The sequence below is a fragment of the Triticum aestivum genome, chromosome 4B (genome assembly GCF_018294505.1).
Source record: "Triticum aestivum cultivar Chinese Spring chromosome 4B, IWGSC CS RefSeq v2.1, whole genome shotgun sequence".
In the NCBI taxonomy this organism is placed as follows: domain Eukaryota; kingdom Viridiplantae; phylum Streptophyta; class Magnoliopsida; order Poales; family Poaceae; genus Triticum; species Triticum aestivum.
Window position 1 is genome coordinate 548,718,032 of NC_057804.1, and position 17,929 is coordinate 548,735,960.

General features: G+C 51.0%; 1 protein-coding gene across 3 annotated transcripts; it reads right to left on the minus strand.

Moving 5' to 3' along the window:
• Positions 1–12,007: 12,007 nt before the first annotated feature.
• On the minus strand, positions 12,008–16,629 carry LOC123095179 (uncharacterized). Of its 3 annotated transcripts, XR_006446117.1 has the most exons (7): positions 16,127–16,628; positions 15,938–16,040; positions 15,129–15,225; positions 14,880–14,989; positions 13,792–13,987; positions 13,001–13,065; positions 12,008–12,198 (listed from the first exon to the last, which is right to left on the minus strand). XR_006446117.1 is itself a non-coding variant. In XM_044516986.1 (5 exons), the coding sequence occupies exons 1-5, from the start codon at positions 16,420–16,422 to the stop codon at positions 13,916–13,918; spliced, it is 678 nt and encodes a 225-aa protein (XP_044372921.1). In that variant the 5' UTR covers positions 16,423–16,628; the 3' UTR covers positions 13,478–13,915. The 3 variants fall into 3 exon arrangements, 1 of the variants encoding a protein (XP_044372921.1); XR_006446116.1 differs by lacking the exons at positions 12,008–12,198; positions 13,001–13,065 and adding an exon at positions 14,292–14,768 and having other exon boundaries at positions 13,478–13,987; positions 16,127–16,629; XM_044516986.1 differs by lacking the exons at positions 12,008–12,198; positions 13,001–13,065 and having other exon boundaries at positions 13,478–13,987.
• Positions 16,630–17,929: the final 1,300 nt, after the last annotated feature.

Below are 17,929 nucleotides of genomic sequence, written 5' to 3' on the forward strand. Positions count from 1 at the left end.
CCAGCAGGATCTTCTCTTGAAGCAGGCCGAGTTCGACAAGGCATAGGAGGTGGCCAAGGCCAAGGCCGCCAAGGACGAGTCCGGCCAGACGCAGCGCCGCATCTCACTTGATGTCTAGGAGGAAGACCTGGTCGCTCACTGAGGGAATCCTGGATTAGGGGGTCCTCGGATAGCCGGACTATATACATTGGCCGACTATTGGACCATGAAGATACAAGATAGAAGACTTTGTCCCGTGTTTGGGTGGGACTTTTTGGCGTGGAAGGCAAGCTTGGCAATTTGGATATGTAGATTCCCTTCTCTATAACCGAATCTGTGTAACCCTAGAACTCTCCGGTGTCTATATAAACCGGAGGGTTTAGTCCGTAGGACAAGAACAATCATAATCACAGGCTAGCTTCTAGGGTTTAGGGTCTACAATCTCGTGGTAGATCAACTCTTGTCATACTCATATCATCAAGATCCATCAAGCTGGAAGTAGGGTATTACCTCCATGGAGAGGGCCCGAACCTTGGTAAACATCGTGTCCCCCGCCTCCTATTACCATTAGCCTTAGACGCACAGTTCGGGACCCCCTACACGAGATCCACCGGTTTTGACACAGACATTTGTGCTTTCATTGATAGTTCCACTATGTCGTCACCATTGGGCTTGATGGCTCCTTCAATCATCTACAACGACACGATACAGGGTGAGATTTTCCTCCCCGGACAGATATTCGTATTCGGCGGCTTGGCACTGCGGGCCAACACGCTTGGCCATCTGGAGGAAATCAACAGCTACACCCCTGGCCATCAGGTCAGGTTTTGATGCCTGAACTACACCGCCGACATCCGCGGAGACTTGATCTTTGACGGATTCGAACCCATGACAGATGCACCCTACAGCCACGATGAGCATGACCTAGATCCGCCATCGGACTGTGTTCAGAAGACAGCACCTGTAGCTTCCCTGGCCTTAGATCCAGTGCAAATCGTGCCATCCGAGGACGGGAGGATGGACTATCGGATATGGGGTTCCGGCAAAACCCTTAAGGTTCGAACTCTAGGGTGCGCGCGAAGATCTTCCCCCTACCGATCCACGTCCTAACGCCTCGCTGAGAATCTAAGCTACCAAATGAACAACACAAGGGACACGAGGCTTATACTTGTTCAGGCCACCATTGTGGTCTAATACCCTGCTCAAGTGTGTGGTGTGTGGATTGCCTCAGGGGCTGATGATGAACAGTACAGAGGAAGAACAGCCTCGCGAGGGATGTTCTAGTGGTGGTGTGGTGTTCTGCTTTGGAAGGATTCGATCCCAGGCCCCCCCCCCTTGTATGGTGGCTAGCCCTATATAGAGAGGCCCTGGTCCTCTTCCCAAATATTGAGCGGGAAGGGCACCAACAACGGCCGTTTTGAAGGGGAACATCTAGTACAACTTATCCTGACTAAAGTTGGTCTTCGGCTGCCAAAGGCACTGGCGATGATGTTGTCTTGGGCTCCACGGTGACCTCCGAACTGTCGCTCTGCTGGTCCTTGTCTCATTGCACTGAAATGGTAACCTTTACTTGACGCCTCGGTACTGCGCCTTCCCCCTTTGCACCAAATAGGAAAGAAGGACACTGCACTGGCCGGCACCCGCCTGGTATCGATCGTCATGGCTTGCGTCACGAGCACCTCGCGAGGTACCCTTGCCTTGATTTCTCTGCCTCCTCGCGAGCTTGCCTAGTGAGGCCGCCCATGAGGAAGCCTTCCGTCATCCGCCCCGCGAGGCTTGGCCCCTCGCGAGGGTCTTGAGCTTGAGTAGACGAAGATGGGCCGCATTGGGCCACCACTTGAGCCACACTGCAGGCCGCACGCAGACAAGTTTGGGGACCCCCGTTCCCAGAACGCTGACAGTAGCCCCCGGGCCCAAGGCGCGCTCATACTTGGCTTAGCAGGGAAGCAAAGGGGCAAGTGCAGAGTGCCGCGGGCCCCAACAGCCTGCGTCCTTGGGTGCCGCGTGGCGGTTGATTGGACGTGGGCGTATCCGCTTCCCCACGCTGCCTTGGCAACTGCCCGACTAACAAAAGGGCTGGCCCAGGTTAGGATTACCTTCATTGCTCTCATTCATCTTGCTTTAGATCCCCTTTCTTGCCCTTCGCCCCATTGCTTCTGAAATCTTCCAGATCCGCCTCAACGTTTCTCCTCCGGTGAGCAATGGCGCCTCACAAGTCCCTGGTCGGGGCTCCAATGGCCTGGTACTCGCTGGCTCCGGATCCCCCAAACATGACGGAGAAGAATCTCGCCCTCACACGCCTGATGACGGCGGCGCAGGGCACCGAGATGGGGGAGACCGTGCTCCGGCTCGGCTCCGCTCAGCCAGAAGACAAGGGTAGCACCTTCTATCCGTTCTTCATGAGCACCGTCATTGCTGGTCTGGTGCCTCCTTTCTCTGACTTCTTCTTTGTTGTCCTCCGCCAGTACAATCTGCATGCTCCGCATCTGCACCCCAACTCTATCCTTCTCCTGGCGATCTTTGCCTACTACTACGAGGCACGCGTCGGGGTTATGCCCTCGGTGGCCTTGCTGCGCCATTTCTTCTCCCTCCGAGTTTCTGGTGCCCACATCTCAGAGTGCACGGGCTTTGTTGCATACTCCAAAGCCAACACCATATCGAAGGCTGGGAAGAGGGTCGACGGCTTCCAGAGCAAGTGGGTCATGATGGACGCCAATCGCATCCACCCCTGGCTGGCACTGCCCACAGGGCAGCCCCAGGCCGTTGAAGCGTGGTCTCGTGCGAAGCTCGACGACCGTCGGGCCAAGCTGGTATTGGAGAAGATGAACACGGACCTGAGGCCGGGCAACCTGAGGGCGGCGAAGCTGACCGAGGCCACCCTCCTGAGGGAGTTCTTGGTGCACCGGGTGGCTCCACTTCAGACGCACTCGCGCTAGTTGTGGAGGCTCGAGGATACGGACGCCGTCCTCCGCCTGAGCTCGGTGGACCTGGACGACGAGGATCTGGCCGCGGCCCTCCGTTCCCTGGTCAGGGAGGACGTGGCAAGCCTGGAGGGCGCTCCGGTCCCCTTGTTCCTTCGCGATGACTGGGAGCTGGTGGTGATCGCCATGCCCACCATCGACGGGGACAGACTGATACCGGCGGAAGCTCCTGGGGATCTGGCGGCGAGGCGACGGTGGACTTGTCCTCCAACAACTCCGGCAGGGGGGGGGGGAGGAAGATGAGGAGGAGGAGGAAGAGCAAGACTCGGAGGCGAGCATCGAGGGGATGGGGGAACCTCCCCTTGGCGCAGGTCCAGCACCCTCCGCTCCATGCCGGACGATGAAGAAGCCGGCGCCAGGTGAGGGGGAGAGGACCCGCCCTTGGTTCAAAAGAAGGACAGGCTGGTCTCCCGATGGTCTACCCCAGCCCTGGGGCTGCCCAAAGCCAGCTCGAGCCCCTCTGGTGCGCCTTCCTCTACTTCCAGACCTCCCGAGGCTGAGCCCCGCAGGAGGCTTTCGGGCTTTAGGCTTGGTAGGAGGCCGTTGGAGCCCGCGGCAGCCGACGAGTAAGTGCTTGAACTCTGCTTTGCTCCTGTTTTTGTCGTCAAGGCTTGAAATCTTTCATCTTTTGGCTAGGACGCTGCCTGCGGCGAAGAGGCTAAAAGGGGCCTCGGCGGCCCTACTCGGGGCAAGCTCGTCTGCTGGGGCCGCGCCTTCATCTGCGGGAAAAGGTGGTAGCCGGGCTCGCGCCTCCCCTGCCCGGTCATCCTCATAAGACCAGGAGGGACGAACTGGCAGGGAGCCAGCCCTCGTGGCCCTGCTGACTCTAGAGGCAACCGTGCTTGACGATGTCGTCGAGGCCGTCAAGGCTCAGAAGGTCCCGGTGCCTGAAGTCGTGATCACACTGTCGTCTTCTCCTCCTACTCCATCGGCTCCCATCTCCTCCACCTCTTCCACCGTCTTGGACCATGCTGCTGCCAAGCTGAGTCGGCTATGAGAAGATCTCCAAGGCGCGAACCCCCGCCTGGTGGCCGGGCGCCTGGAGTTGGTTCCTGGCTGGGTTCGCTCTGACGCTTCCGTCCGAGTGGCGCTAAGCCAGGCTGTGCCGGCCTCCGAGGAGGAGAAGCAAGTCACCTCCTAGGCCAAGGCCGCTCGCGATGCGGCTTTGGAGGATGCTTCAAATGTCCGGGGCCACTGCAAGGCGCTAGAGGATGAGCTGCAAGGCCTGCGTGATGAGCTTGCCAAGGAGGCCCGCGACCACCAGGAGAAGGAGTAGGAGATGAAGGCTCGGGAGGCTGTCTTCAGGGACCGCGACGCCGAGCTCTCAGCTGATCGCGGCCGGCTGGAGACACTGGAGCAAGCGCTGAAGGCGGAGAAGGTCGATCTGGACGCCAAGGCGAAGGTCCTGGCTGAGGACCGGGTGGCCTTTGCGAAACTGCAGGAGGGGGCTCGCACATCGCTGAAGACGCTCTACGACGGCGGCTTGGAGAAGCCACTGGCTGGCGCCGACGACGGCCCCGCCGAGCTGCTTCCCTTCTTGGTCCAGGCGCTTGAGGATGTCGTGGACGGCATCGACCCCATGTCCGAGGCGAAAGCTCGCGTCCTTTCTTCTACAGAGCTGACGCGCGTCCTCAGCCATGTCTACCTTCGCGACCCCAATGCCGACCTCGATGGTCTGCTGGAGCCTGTGAGTGGCGAGCTTGACGCCGCTGCTGCTGAGGCTGTGGAGGGCCGAGCGGAGGCCTTGCTGGCGAAGTTCTGCGCCTTCAGCACCGCGCCAAGGGAGGTGTTGCCGGCTCCGCGGCTTCGGGGGGTGGAGCTGACAAGCGCAACACTACCACGAGTGGCGGTGCTGCCCAAGGGTGATCTCCTCGCGGCTTCTATCCTGCTCCAACTCCTGCAACATGCATCGTGCCTCGTGGAGGCGTTTAAACTTGTGTTTGGCATTGTAAGAACAATTTATGTTCTGTAATATTTGCTTCTGAATTTCCAGGATTTTGCGGTTTTCCTTCCTATTTGCTTTGTGTTCTACGTCGGCAGGGCCCGGCCCTGCGCATACCTCAGCCGCCATTAGCCCCGACCGGATCACCAGGATGGGACTAAGGAGTGAGGGGCTATGTGGCAAGTTAGGCTCCTCAGTCGCAATGCTCAGGAGTCCCCCTTGACGCGCAAACAACAAATAGGGAGGGGTGTAGGGGTGGATTTGTCATTCTACGTCGGCAGGGCCCAGCCCTACTCATATCTCAACCACCGTTAGCCTTTCGGAACTAAGGGGTGAGGGGCTACGTGACCAGTTAGGCTCCTGAGTCGCGATGCTCATGAGTCCCTCTTGACACTTGAACAGTCTTCGTACCTTGGCTCCGCTCGGGGAGGGGCGCGCGACGACCAGGTCCGAGGGACCTGGCTGGGTGGCGTGTGCTCGGGCGAGGCCCGGATGCAGCCCCCGTGTCCAGCCCCCTCGCGCGGCTCTCCCGAGGGGAGGCGTTGCAATGAGGCCAAACACTAAGCTCTGGGCTCCCTGAGGTTGATACAGTCGTGGGCCGTCCCCAGTTGTTTATCACCAGTGCGGAGCATAGTGCTTCCGTATGTGTACAGGCATAGCCGCTCCTCGGCAGTGTCATCGGCCATCACGGAGCATGGTGCTTCCACTGGTACGTGGGAGGGGCCCCCCTCCGGGAGGAGAACTCGGGGCATGTACAGTCCCGCCCTCACACGTGGCTGGCATAGTAGGGCTAGACGAGGTGTATCTGGGCACCCGTGAGCCAGCACGAGACTCACGGTTCCCTACCTCAAGGCGGGTTGCGCTTGACTCTCGGCCTTTGTTGGTGGTATGTTCGTGCAAGATGGTTAGATGCAGACGCTCTACGTCCTCACGTCCCGGCCCTCGAGCGAGCTCAGCCGCCTCTGGTATGCCAGGTCGCGCTGTTGTGGACAAGGCCAGGAGGTGAGGGCTAGAGAGCCAGTAAGAGCCCCTGAGTCGCGATGCTCAGGCCCCCCCTTTAACGTGCAAGCTATTTGCATGAGGAAAAAAGGGGCATGTGGTAGGCAGCGAACGATAATCATAGCAGGTTGAGCATGAAAGAGCAAACCAACTTAGATAGATGTGAGAAAGATACACACCACTGGGTCAGGCCCGAGCGGCTTGGGCATGATGCATCCCGAGGGGTGCCCCCAGCAAGGTAAACTAAAGGCATAAGAAAAAGAGATACATGCCGCAAGGACAGACCCACGCGACCTGGGAATGATGCAGCCCCGGGGGTGCTCCTAGCTGAGATGGAACTTGAAAGATGTCACCTGATACCATTGCAGACGAAGGGATGTTTGAGTAGCAGACGACGCGCGGTGAAGAAGCCAATCCTCATGAGTCCTCGGGGCCCTGAGCCTCGGGAGGCTCCAGGGGTCCGGGCGGCTCCTCGAGGACCATCTCCATCTCTGCCAGGACCACGTAGTGCCTGGCCTCCTGAGCTTCCAGAATGCTTCGTACCAGGTGCTGATGAGAAGCGGCCGCGTTCGGCAGGCCGAGAGGCATGCGAACATAGTTGTGAGGTGGACCCTCGCAACATCCCACGCGCGAAGGCCAGAGGCACTCCTGAGATGCGGCTCGGTGTAGCCCTGGTACATCAATGCAGACGCGCAGCCCGCCATCCTTGCCTGGATGGGGTGCTACGGCGGGTAGGAGGCGGCTTCCGCGCATGACTCTTGATTCCTGCAGCTCCTGAGTGACCTTAGTGATGAACTCCTGAGGGTTGCGCCCTCCTCGCCTCATGCCTTCCTGCGGGAAACGTGCCGTGAAGCACGCCTCCAAGTGGTGCCCGAGTGCCTCCCTCTTGATCTTGGCAAAGTCTGTGGCCCTCTAGGATAGAGTCCCCCAGCCTTGCTCAAGGAGGGCGCCGGGCGCGCCTTCCTATGCGACAGAGGGAGGCGCCCCTTGGACGGGCGCGGTTCTCGGCACATTGCCACCGGAGGTGCCGGCCTCCCGAGGCCATGAGCCAGGTGATGTCTTCTGCTTGGGAGCTGCCTCAGGAAGGTTCTCACTCTTGCCATCTCGGTCCTCGACTGAAGTAGCTTGGAAGGCACGCTCGAGAGAGCACATTGCATCCTTCTCTTCACAGGGGACTGTGATGACTCCACCGCTCCCCGGCATCTTGAGGACATTGTATCTATGGTGAGTTACAGCCATGAACTTGGTCTGGGCTGGATACCCGAGGATGGCATTGTACGGCAGGCGAATGTGGGCGACGTCGAAGTCGATGAGCTCAGTGCGGTAGTTCTTGCGCTGCCCGAAGGTGACAGGGAGGCAGACCTGCCCTATTGGGGTGGTGGAAACATCAGTGACTCCTGAGAAAGGTTTGGTTGGCTGAAGCTGATCATACGACACATGGAGATTGTTGAACATCTCGATGGACAGAACGTTGAGTCCTGCACCGCCATTGATGAGGGTCCTGGTAACCTGAACATTGCTGATGACTGGGGAACATAGCATTGGGAGGATACCGGCTGTCGCTGCACACTTGAGATGATCCGCTAAGCTGAACGTGATGGCACACGTGGATCACCTGAGAGGGCGTGTGGCACATAGCTTTGGGAGGACTGCATTCACCTCGCGAGTGAACTGCTTGAAGATGCGTTGAGAAGTCGGGGCCTAGGAACCTCCCAAGATGCAAGCGATAGCACGCGGCTCCTGGAAGCCCCCAGCCCCCTCGTCCTGATGAGGGTCCTCATTCCTTCTTGGTGGTGGTGGCAGAGGAGGAAGGCCTGCATTGCCTTGCAGGCGATCCTCACGAGGCGGATCCCTCCAAGCCCCCTCGCGAGGCTGGTCCTGCCAGCGGTCCTCACGAGGCTGGTCACACCACCCTTGGCAAGGGCCACGGTCTTCCCATCGTCCTCCACCTCTTCCTCCTCCTCCTCGGCCATAGCCCCGATCGCTGCGCTCTGGGCGCCGGCCGACACGTCCTTCTCGCACGACCCTGAGCTCTTGGCCTTCGTTGGTGTTGTGAGTGTGGAGGTCGTGGTACACGCAGTACCGACTGCCCTTGTACGACTCCGGCTGGTCCCTGCCACGCTTCGTCTCTAGCTCTGCTGTGAGCACAACTGCTCCTTTGTGCTTCACGTCCTTGGCCTTGGCTTTCTTCTCTTCAGGATCAGCGGCTGGGAGCTCGAGGAGGGAGAGGCGTCCCTCTTCAGCCCTTGCGCACTTGGTCGCCAAGTTGAATAGCTCTAGAGACATGCACAAATCTCTGTGGATCTCCAGTTCCTCCTTCATCTTGATGTCACGGACACCATCAGAGAAGGCAGAGATGATGGCCTCCTCAGTCACCTTGGGAATCTTGAGGCGAGCATTGTTGAAGCGCTGGATGTACTTCTGCAGGGTCTCTCCTGGTTGCTGCTTGATGCGGCACAAATCGGTCATGACTAGGGGATGATCGCGAGTGCCCTCGAAGTTGGCGATGAAGCGGGTGCGCATCTCGTCCCAAGAGGAGATCGTGCTGGGAGGCAGGTTAAGGTGCCAGGTGTGGGAACCATCCTTGAGCGCCATGGGGAACCAATTCGCCATGACTTTTTCGTCTCTGTTAGCTACTTTGATGCTTAGCTCATAGAACTGCAGGAACTCCACAGGGTCGGCGGTGGCGTCGTAGCGAGGAGGCAGATCCGGCTTGAACTTGCCCGACCAGGCTACGCTGCACAATTCGGTGGTGAAGGCGCGGCAGCCCGCAGTGGCCACTGGAGCCCTTTGCTGACACGGGGCTTGAAACTGGGGGCCCCGCACGCCGCCGCCAGGGGCAGCGCGGGATCTTGACGCACTGGTGCAGGAATGCGACCATGGCGCACCGGTGTAGGGAGCACGCGAGCGCCTTCTTGGGCGCGTGGGATTTCTTGATAGCTCTTTTCTTGTCGCGCAGGCACCGGACACGGTGGGTCTCGTCCAGGGGCCACGCGCCTTGGAGCCAGGGCACCTTCTTGGGGAGGAGGCAGGGGAGGCACCTCCGGAGCTGCATTACCCATGCAGGACGGAGGGCGAGGCAGCAAGAGGGACGGCGCAGGAGAGCCCCCTGCGGAGCTGACGAGCTCGGTGATGCGAGCGAGCCATTCTTCGTAGAGGTCGCCGACGGGACGGTAGTGCAGGAGCTCACGCGCCAGGAGCAGCGCGGCGTGCACATCCGCGGGAGCGTGACGGGCGTGTGACGACGAACCGCCTCAAGTCAGCGACGGGGTGGTGGTGCGGCCTTCCCGCCACACCGAAGGATGCAGCGACAACGCCTGCTGCTCGTTCCCCGCCGGGCCGGTGGCGGCATGGGCGGCAGGCGACAAGGAACGACGGGGAGGCCCGTGATAAACCACTAGTGTAGGGGATCACAACAGCTTTCGAGGGTAGAGTATTCAACCCAAATTTATTGATTCGACACAAGGGGAGCCAAAGAATATTCTTGAGTATTAGTAGTTGAGTTGTCAATTCAACCACACCTGGATAACTTAGTATCTGCAGCAAGGTATTTAGTAGCAAAGTAGTATGATAGTAATCGTAACAGTGGTAAAAGGTAAAGATGGCAAAAGTAATATTTCTGGGTTTTGTAGTGATTGTAACAATAGCAACGGAAAAGTAAATAAGCGAAGCGCAATATATGAAAAGCTCGTAGGCAATGGATCAGTGATGGATAATTATGTCGGATGCGATTCCTCATGTAATAGCTATAACATTGGGTGACACAGAACTAGCTCCAATTCATCAATGTAATGTAGGCATGTATTCCGAATATAGTCATATGTGCTTATGGAAAAGAACTTGCTTGACATCTTTTGTCCTACCCTCCTGTGGCAGCGGGGTCCTAGTGGAAACTAAGGGATATTAAGGCCTCCTTTTAATAGAGAACCGGACAAAAGCATTAACATATAGTAAATACATGAACTCCTCAAACTACGGTCATCACCGAGAAGTATCCCGATTATAGTCACTTCGGGGTTGTCGGATCATAACACATAATGGGTGACTATAGACTTGCAAGATAGGATCAAGAACACACATATATTGATGAAAACATAATAGGTTCAGATCTGAAATCATGACACTCGGGCCCTAGTGACAAACATTAAGCATAGCAAATTCATAGCAACATCAATCTCAGAACATAGTGGATACTAGGGATCAAACCCTAACAAAACTAAATTGATTACATGGTAAATCTCATCCAACCCATCACCGTCCAGCAAGCCTACGATGGAATTACTCACGCACGGTGGTGAGCATCATGAAATTGGTGATGGATGATGGTTGATGATGACGATGGCGACGAATCCCCCTCTGCGGAGCCCCGAACGGACTCCAGATCATCCCTCCCGAGAGAGATTAGGGCTTGGCGGCGGCTCCGTATCGTAAAACGCGATGAAACTTCCTCTCTGATTTTTTCTCTCCGAGAGACGGAATATATGGAGTTGGAGTTGAGGTCGGCGGAGCAGCAGGGGGCCCACAAGACAGGGTGCGCGCCCAGTGGGGGTGGGCGCACCCCCCACCTTCGTGGACAGGGTGTGGGCCCCCTGGTCTTCATCTTTTGCCAGTATTTTTTATATTTTCTAAAACTTGTCTCTGAGGATTTTCAGGTCATTCCGCGAACTTTTGTTTTCTACACATGAAACAACATCATGGTAATTCTACTGAAAACAGCGTCAGTACGGGTTAGTTTCATTCAAATCATGCAAGTTAGAGTCCAAAACAAGGGCAAAAGTGTTTGGAAAAGTAGATATGTTGGAGACGTATCAACTCCCCCAATCTTAAACCTTTGCTTGTCCTCAAGCAATTCAGTTGATAAACTGAACATGATAAAGAAAAACATTTACAAACTCGGTTTGCTCTTGTTGTTGTAAACATGTAAAGCCAACATTCAAGTTTCAACAAGTATTATGAACTAACCATACTCACAATAACACCTGGTCTCACAATTACTCATACACTACAAAAAAATACACTTCCGTGATGATACGTGTTTGTCACAGTAGGTCGCGTTTTTTGTCATGCATGTACATCCATGAAAAATTTATGACAGAATCAAGATAGTCATACCTATGCTATCGTAGAAGTGTTCCATGACATTACCAACATTATCATCACGGAAGTGTCCACTTCCATGACGATAAATCGTGCGTCACAGAAGTGCTTTCGTCAAGGGTGACCGACACGTGGCATTATCATGACCAGTTTTCCGGGTATTAATTTCCCAGAAAATGGCCTTTGTGCTCACCAGCCCCAGGATTACTGTTAGCTGATGAGGCACCAACTTGATACAGAAACTCCAAGCAAAAATACATAATATGTAGTACAAGACCATTCTGGCCTATGAGTACAACATAAGGTTGCTAGTGGTTGATGGCGGAAGCGGTTTGTGGATCATCAGCGTTATGGAACTCCATTTCCCACAGGAACAACTGACCAGGTTAACTCCTATCTTCGCGAGGCTTGTATCACCCACTACAAGAAATATGTCAACTTGTGACCACCACTATTGGTCACTGAAAGGTCATAGTTTTTCATTTGCGTCCTTTTTGTGACCAAAAACAGAAGGTCAAAAGCTGGCGGTCGTAAACTGACTATAGTGACCTTCTTTGTGAGAAGGTCGTAGACGTTTACAACCAAAACAGAAGGTCGTTGAACCCATGACCTTTTGTTTTGGTCACTGGCTGTCTACCCAGGCCACGTCGGATCCGACGTGGCAATCTGACGTCGAAAAATTGTGACAGATTAAAAATGTCAAAAATTAGAATCGGCCCGATCCAATTGGGTGTTTATATGGACCGAGCCCATTAGTTCAACCAATTTAGTGTATTTTTTCTGTCAATTTTTGTTAGCTTCACGGGCCAAGCCCAACATCGTAGCCTTTTTATTTTTGGACCATGGCCATTTTGGCTGAGCAGTTCAAGTACTTCTTTTTTAAGATGGGCCCACTATTCAGATGGTCCCAATTGTCAGGTTCTTCTAGTAAGTGGGTCCCAATTGTCAAGGTCATTTTCTTTAAATTTCAATTTGCTAGTAAATAAATCACCAACATTCAAATGGGAACAGTTAGGGAACACACGTAGTACTTCACATAACAGCCAGAATCAGTTTGATACATCATACAACAAAGACAAAATAGCAGAATCATCATGTTACATCATAATATAACACAATAGAATGGTAATCACAGTCTATATACTCCAGCTCTCTTCAACTTCACATTCCCCAGATTCCCCAGATTCCCAGCTTCCAAATCTGCAGCACAAAATCAACGCCATGTTAATAGACCAAACTTGGTGTTACAACAGATGAATGATAACACAAATTGATCTTGCTAGTACCATGCTTTTTGTTCTTCAACTAGTTAAAATGAGATACCCATTCAGACAAGAAAACAGATACAAAGTGGAAGAGATACTGAAACAGATACACAAGTTGAGATGTAGCAGGCATATTCATCAAGTATATATCATGATGTGTATTCAACATATTGTTGTACCATTACAAACCAAGAGATACCGAAACAGTGGAAGAGAAACAATTAATAGATTAGGAAGTAGGCTAATTTAATTGAGTGCAGCAACTTGGTTGTTGTTGTTGTTTTACCAGCAGTGGTATACTCAAAATCTAACAAGTATTAGTACGTTGATGATGTGCTAGTGCTAGTATTAAAAAAGGATGAATTTGGCTAGTGCAAGGAAATGAAAAACAAGTACAGAACTTTCTTACAAATTAACCACCACATGCATAGCATAGCTAGCTAATGGCCCAAAGGAAAAAAACTGATGAAGCAGCAAGGCCATGACCACCACCAGGTGCATATCTACTCTACCTAATGGACCATTAGTAGAAAGCAAGCCGTTTAACTAGCTGACAAACATCAACCATTGAATCTTTTTTTTCTCTCCCTCTCTCTACTGATGAACATCAACACAATTCTGTAGAGTTGTAAACTGATTTTTGATAGAATAAACAGTCAATTTGTGTGCTGATTGGACCTAGTTTTAAAGAAACAAAAAGGATTGGCAGCATAGGGAGAGGGAGATGGACGTGCTACCTGCTGTTGCAGTGGTGCATCATGGTGTCCTGCTTGAGCTCCTCCTCCTAATGTTGCTCACTAACCTGCAGGACAAACAAGGCCATAGGTGAGCTGCAGCAAAGGCATTTCCTGATGATTTATTGAGTTCATGGCCACCTATAGAAATATTAGAGGGGCATGATAAGGAGTTGTAAAATACGAAGAGTAGCCTAGACCTATACCGAATAGTAATGCATATATTCAGGAATGTGAAGTTCACCAATTGTTCCCAAAACAAGGAAAAATACGTCTTGATGTTTCAAGTGCAGTAGAATATATGCAAGTCCCAAGCATCCAAATGACTACTGTAGTCGATTGATAGCAGCAAATGTATACAAAAACAAACAGTGCTTGACAATTGAGGTAATTTAACATTAAAGAACTCATTACATATGATTTTCTTCATCCAGGGTGATAACATGTTACTGCCATGTTATTGTGATTAAAAGACTAAGATTTCATCAAGCCTATGTCATGCATAACAGGAACATATTATAAAATACAGAATAGTAGTTCAGTGCCTTCAAGTGTTGAATGACTCATGGTACAGTAATAATCACAATAAACTATCAGTACATGTGTGGCTAGTTGCAAGGTGTCTATCATCAGACACATCATCATCACAGTAGGAGTAATCTAGTGTAGACAAATACCATGAGAGGATTGTTCACTAAATGGTAAATTGAGGGATTCAGTGCTAAGTCAAACGAAACCAAACCACGCAATTGCGAGCACCAGCCAAGCAATTCAATGAAGCAACAAGCAAGTACTCTGTAACACGGGGAGGAGCGGTGGACGACAAAACCAATGGCGCATGCATGGCTCTCTTTGGCGCAGAGCCAGCAGCTGCGTCCCTTCTGGGGTCCATGGCGCTCTGTCAATTTTTGTTGTGGTTCATATCATTGACGCTTCATTTCTGTTTGCAAGCAGTGCGTCGGCGGGCAGGAGGGGAAACGTGAGCCTGACCTGGAGTAAACAGGCATAAGAATGTATGTCAGATGCAGCCAAAAAACAAACAAGATGATTAATCATTGGCAACGAACAGTTGAAACTACACAAGCCTTCCATTTCCTTGTATGGCATGTTTGTTTAGGTTCCATACAGACATAGAGAGCATATATCAATCAAACTATACAATTAGTAAAAATAAGAGGGTGTGCAAGCAAGAGTTAATGTTCCACTGAAAAAATAGAGTATTGGCAAAGAATAGAGTATACAAGCTACACAAGTCTGTATACACTAGATTAGGAAATGAATGAAGAGGGGACACCTGAAACTATACAAGTCTGTCTGTAGTTTATACACCTGAAACTATACAAGACTAGATTAGGTAGTGTTCCACTGTTTGTTTCCATTTGCTTGGTAGGAATAGATAGATGCATACATAGATAGAAAAAGAGCAGCACATGTATCAAGTGAAAAAAATCAGTGGGTGTATTGATGTGTTCCACATGTGTTCAACCATGGTAAAACTCCCTATGCCGATTGATTGCGTACAGGTTCTGTGAGGAAATTGGAATAACATTTTCAGATGCACCTAGCTAATGCTCCTCTGTTCTTAAATAAAAGTCTTATATTTACGAATAGATGTAGTAGTAAATATCAACACAGGAATTTGCACTGCGAAGCATGCTACTCTGAACATTTACTGCAATGAAGAAACCTACAATTTAGTGTCAGGGTTCCCTTCACTTTGGAAACAAGTTATACACACTTGATGTGTTTATGATGGCAGGGTACTAATTATCTGAAAAGGAAACAAGGAAAGAGCCACATTTGTTCTTGTTGATTTAGCAAGTGTACTTGCAAGTGAATGTAGTACTATGCAATGAACTATAGGATTGGATCAAATCAGAACCTCTCTTTGTTTCTCTGACATGGATGAGCCTGTTAGGTCCCGTGAAACCTCTCCCAGGTCCTTGAAGGATACTTTCCCCTTGCCATCAATGCCATACACCTTAAATATCACTGCTCAATGAAACACAAACCAGATCAACACCGGAGCAGCAAATTAGTAGTCATCATAAGGATCACAGAGACCCAAACCAACATACACTCCTTTCAAGATAGACAGCAAAAAGAGGAAAAGAAACGTGATGAGCATTACACTCAATCTTTTGCTGAAGGCTGGCCCTTGCGCTGAAGGTAGAGAGAAAAGAAATAAATTCCTTGAAGTTCAATCCATCAACCATATGTAGCAACCTCTGCAAATAGAAGAAATGGAAGCTCAAAATCAGTCTCACCTCCATAGTTGACACTGCTGAATCTCCTAAATATAACTAAAACAGTCAAACTAAGTAAATAAAGTCAACAGGCTATGTTATTTGCAAGGGAGGTCGTGTTCTGCTGGAAAAACTACACTATATGTACAAATCAGATACACCGAGTTTTACTGGGGAAGAAAAACGGGCTGCAAATCTTCAGTAGAAATGATCTATATGGAGATTTTTGTGGTCTATGATAAGTGTTACATATTTGGCAAAATGCATTATACCATTCTTTGAAAACTATGACTTCGTTCGTACCCAATCAAAGATAGCCAGAGCTTTTTCCAAGAAGATGTGGAAGGTGCTTGGCTTCATAGAGATATTCAGGTTCCACATGTATGGTAAAACTCCCTGTGACGATCGATTACGTACTGGTTCTGTGATTGGTATAATGCTTGATTAGTTTTTCCTAATTAGTGGAAAAGCTGAGTGGGGACAGAGCTGTAAACAATACCACTAGGAAAACAGTAGTAGATGCAAGTGATGTGTGTGTAATCCAAGGACATCGCATAAAAACAAGAGGCACGCATTGGTACTATAGTCAGTTAGTGAGTCATCTGGAGGTGGGCACGACGGGGACAAAGCAAGCAGGAGCACAAAATTGCCTGCCTCGGTGACGAGAGACGGAGGGGGAGGGGGAGGGACGAACCTGGGAGAGCGGGTTGGTGGAGAACTCCGGGATGGAGAGGAACTCGTCCTCGGAGACGAATCCCCTGGGGCTGCGGTGGGCGACTTCACCTGGAGGGAGCATTCTGCACGCGCAGGCAGGAAGCAAAGCAAGTCAGACACCATGAAAGATGAGGCAAAAAACTGACTAAATCAAGGCCGATCTGAGAACCTGCTTGCCGAGGATGAGGAGCCCGGGGGTCTCCTGGAGCACGAGGGCATGGAGGATCTTGGCGACGGCGAGCGGGGGGAGCGGGCGGGCGGGGCCGGGGTTGTGGAGGATGTGGACGGCGCGGTCGGCACCCATGGAGAGCGTGGTGCGGAGCATGTCGGCGGCCTACGCGGGACTGACTGTGCGGCGATGTCCTCGGAGGCGGCGCCGGCCTCACGGAGCCGCAACTCCTCCTCCATGGCAATCTCGCAGAAGGGGTTCATGGACATCTTGACGCTGGCCGTGTCGATGCCCATCCGACAATCGGGACAGGAAGAAGGCGTGGTGGAGTGAGGGGATTGGCAGTGTGTGGCAGCAGCGGCGATGTGGGAGGGGGAGAGGTGGGTGGCGGAGGCGAGGGGAGAGGTGGGCGACGAAAGGAAGGGGAGGACGGGGCGGCGGCGGAAGGATCTGTATCGGGGGGAGGAGTGGAGGAGGGGAGGGATCTAGATCGGTGGAGCTAGCGAGGGAAAGAAAGGAGGCGGGGGCTGGATGGAAATTTACCCGGAGAACATATCTAGGGTTTCGGGGTTGGTGTGGATGGGTCGAGGACAGCCGTTGGATCCTCGTCGGATGCACGATCCGGGTGATATGTCCACAGACCAATCAGAATGCAGTACGATTTTATGACCATCTAAATTGGTTGTAGTTGACTTAAAATAAAGTGTTAAAATCATTTAAGCTACTTTATGATCTAAGAAATTCAAAAAAATGGAAAACCTTCTCATTGTGTCACCAAAATTTGAACAAGTTTTCAAAAAAAATAACAACATGGAATAAGATAAATATCTTTAAAAAGGTGTCGTCGGAAATGAGTTTTTTTGCAAAAAAAACATTTTCCCTATTTCGGGTGCCCCAAATGAGTTTTTTTATGAAGGACCAACAATATATTTATTGCAAAATTGTATGAAATCAATTTTATAAACTATTAGGCCATATTTAATGCACAAATGACCAAATAGTTGGGTGTCAAAAGATTTTATCCACATCTGGTAAAAAAGACAAATTTCCGCTGATCCAGCTGGAAGCGGGTGAAATTTGAACTGTAGCTGCCTCATAGTATGCTATTTATTTTTTACAAAAATCATTTCTAGGTACATAAGTATATATTTTATCATAGAAACACCAAAAGGTTTCCAAGATTCAACCACTAGCTAGGAACGGTCAAGCCCGTCATTTTGACCGCATTTTGAAACGGGCATAAAAAATTCAAAAAAAATCAAAAATTTGGAAAACCTTCGCATTGTGTCATTATATGTGACCAAATTTCCAGGAAAAATAATAAACTTGTAATACGGTAATTATTTTAAAAAAGTGTTCTCGGAAATGAGCTATCAAGTGTGAAGATTCATGGCTTTCAAGCCAAATGATCAATCTTATGGCCACATTCGTGTCATAGTTTGTTCAAATGATCTCATATTGTGCACAAGGGTGCATCTTGGAATTCCAAACAATGTTGCCTAAGGAAGTTTTCATTTTCTTTACACGGAAAATTCATTTTCCATTTTCCGAGTGCCCGAAATGAGGTTTTTTTGTGAAGGAACTACCAAATAATTGTTGCAAAAATGGACCAAATCAATTTTATAAAATACTAGGACATGTTTAATGCACAATTGACAAAATGGTTGGGTGTAAAAAGTTTTGATCCACCTCTGGTGAAAAAGACAAATTGTCGCCGATTCAGTTGGAAGCGGGTCAAATTTGAACTGCAGCTGCCTCATAGTTTGCTATTTATTTTTTACAAAAATCATTTCTAGGTACATA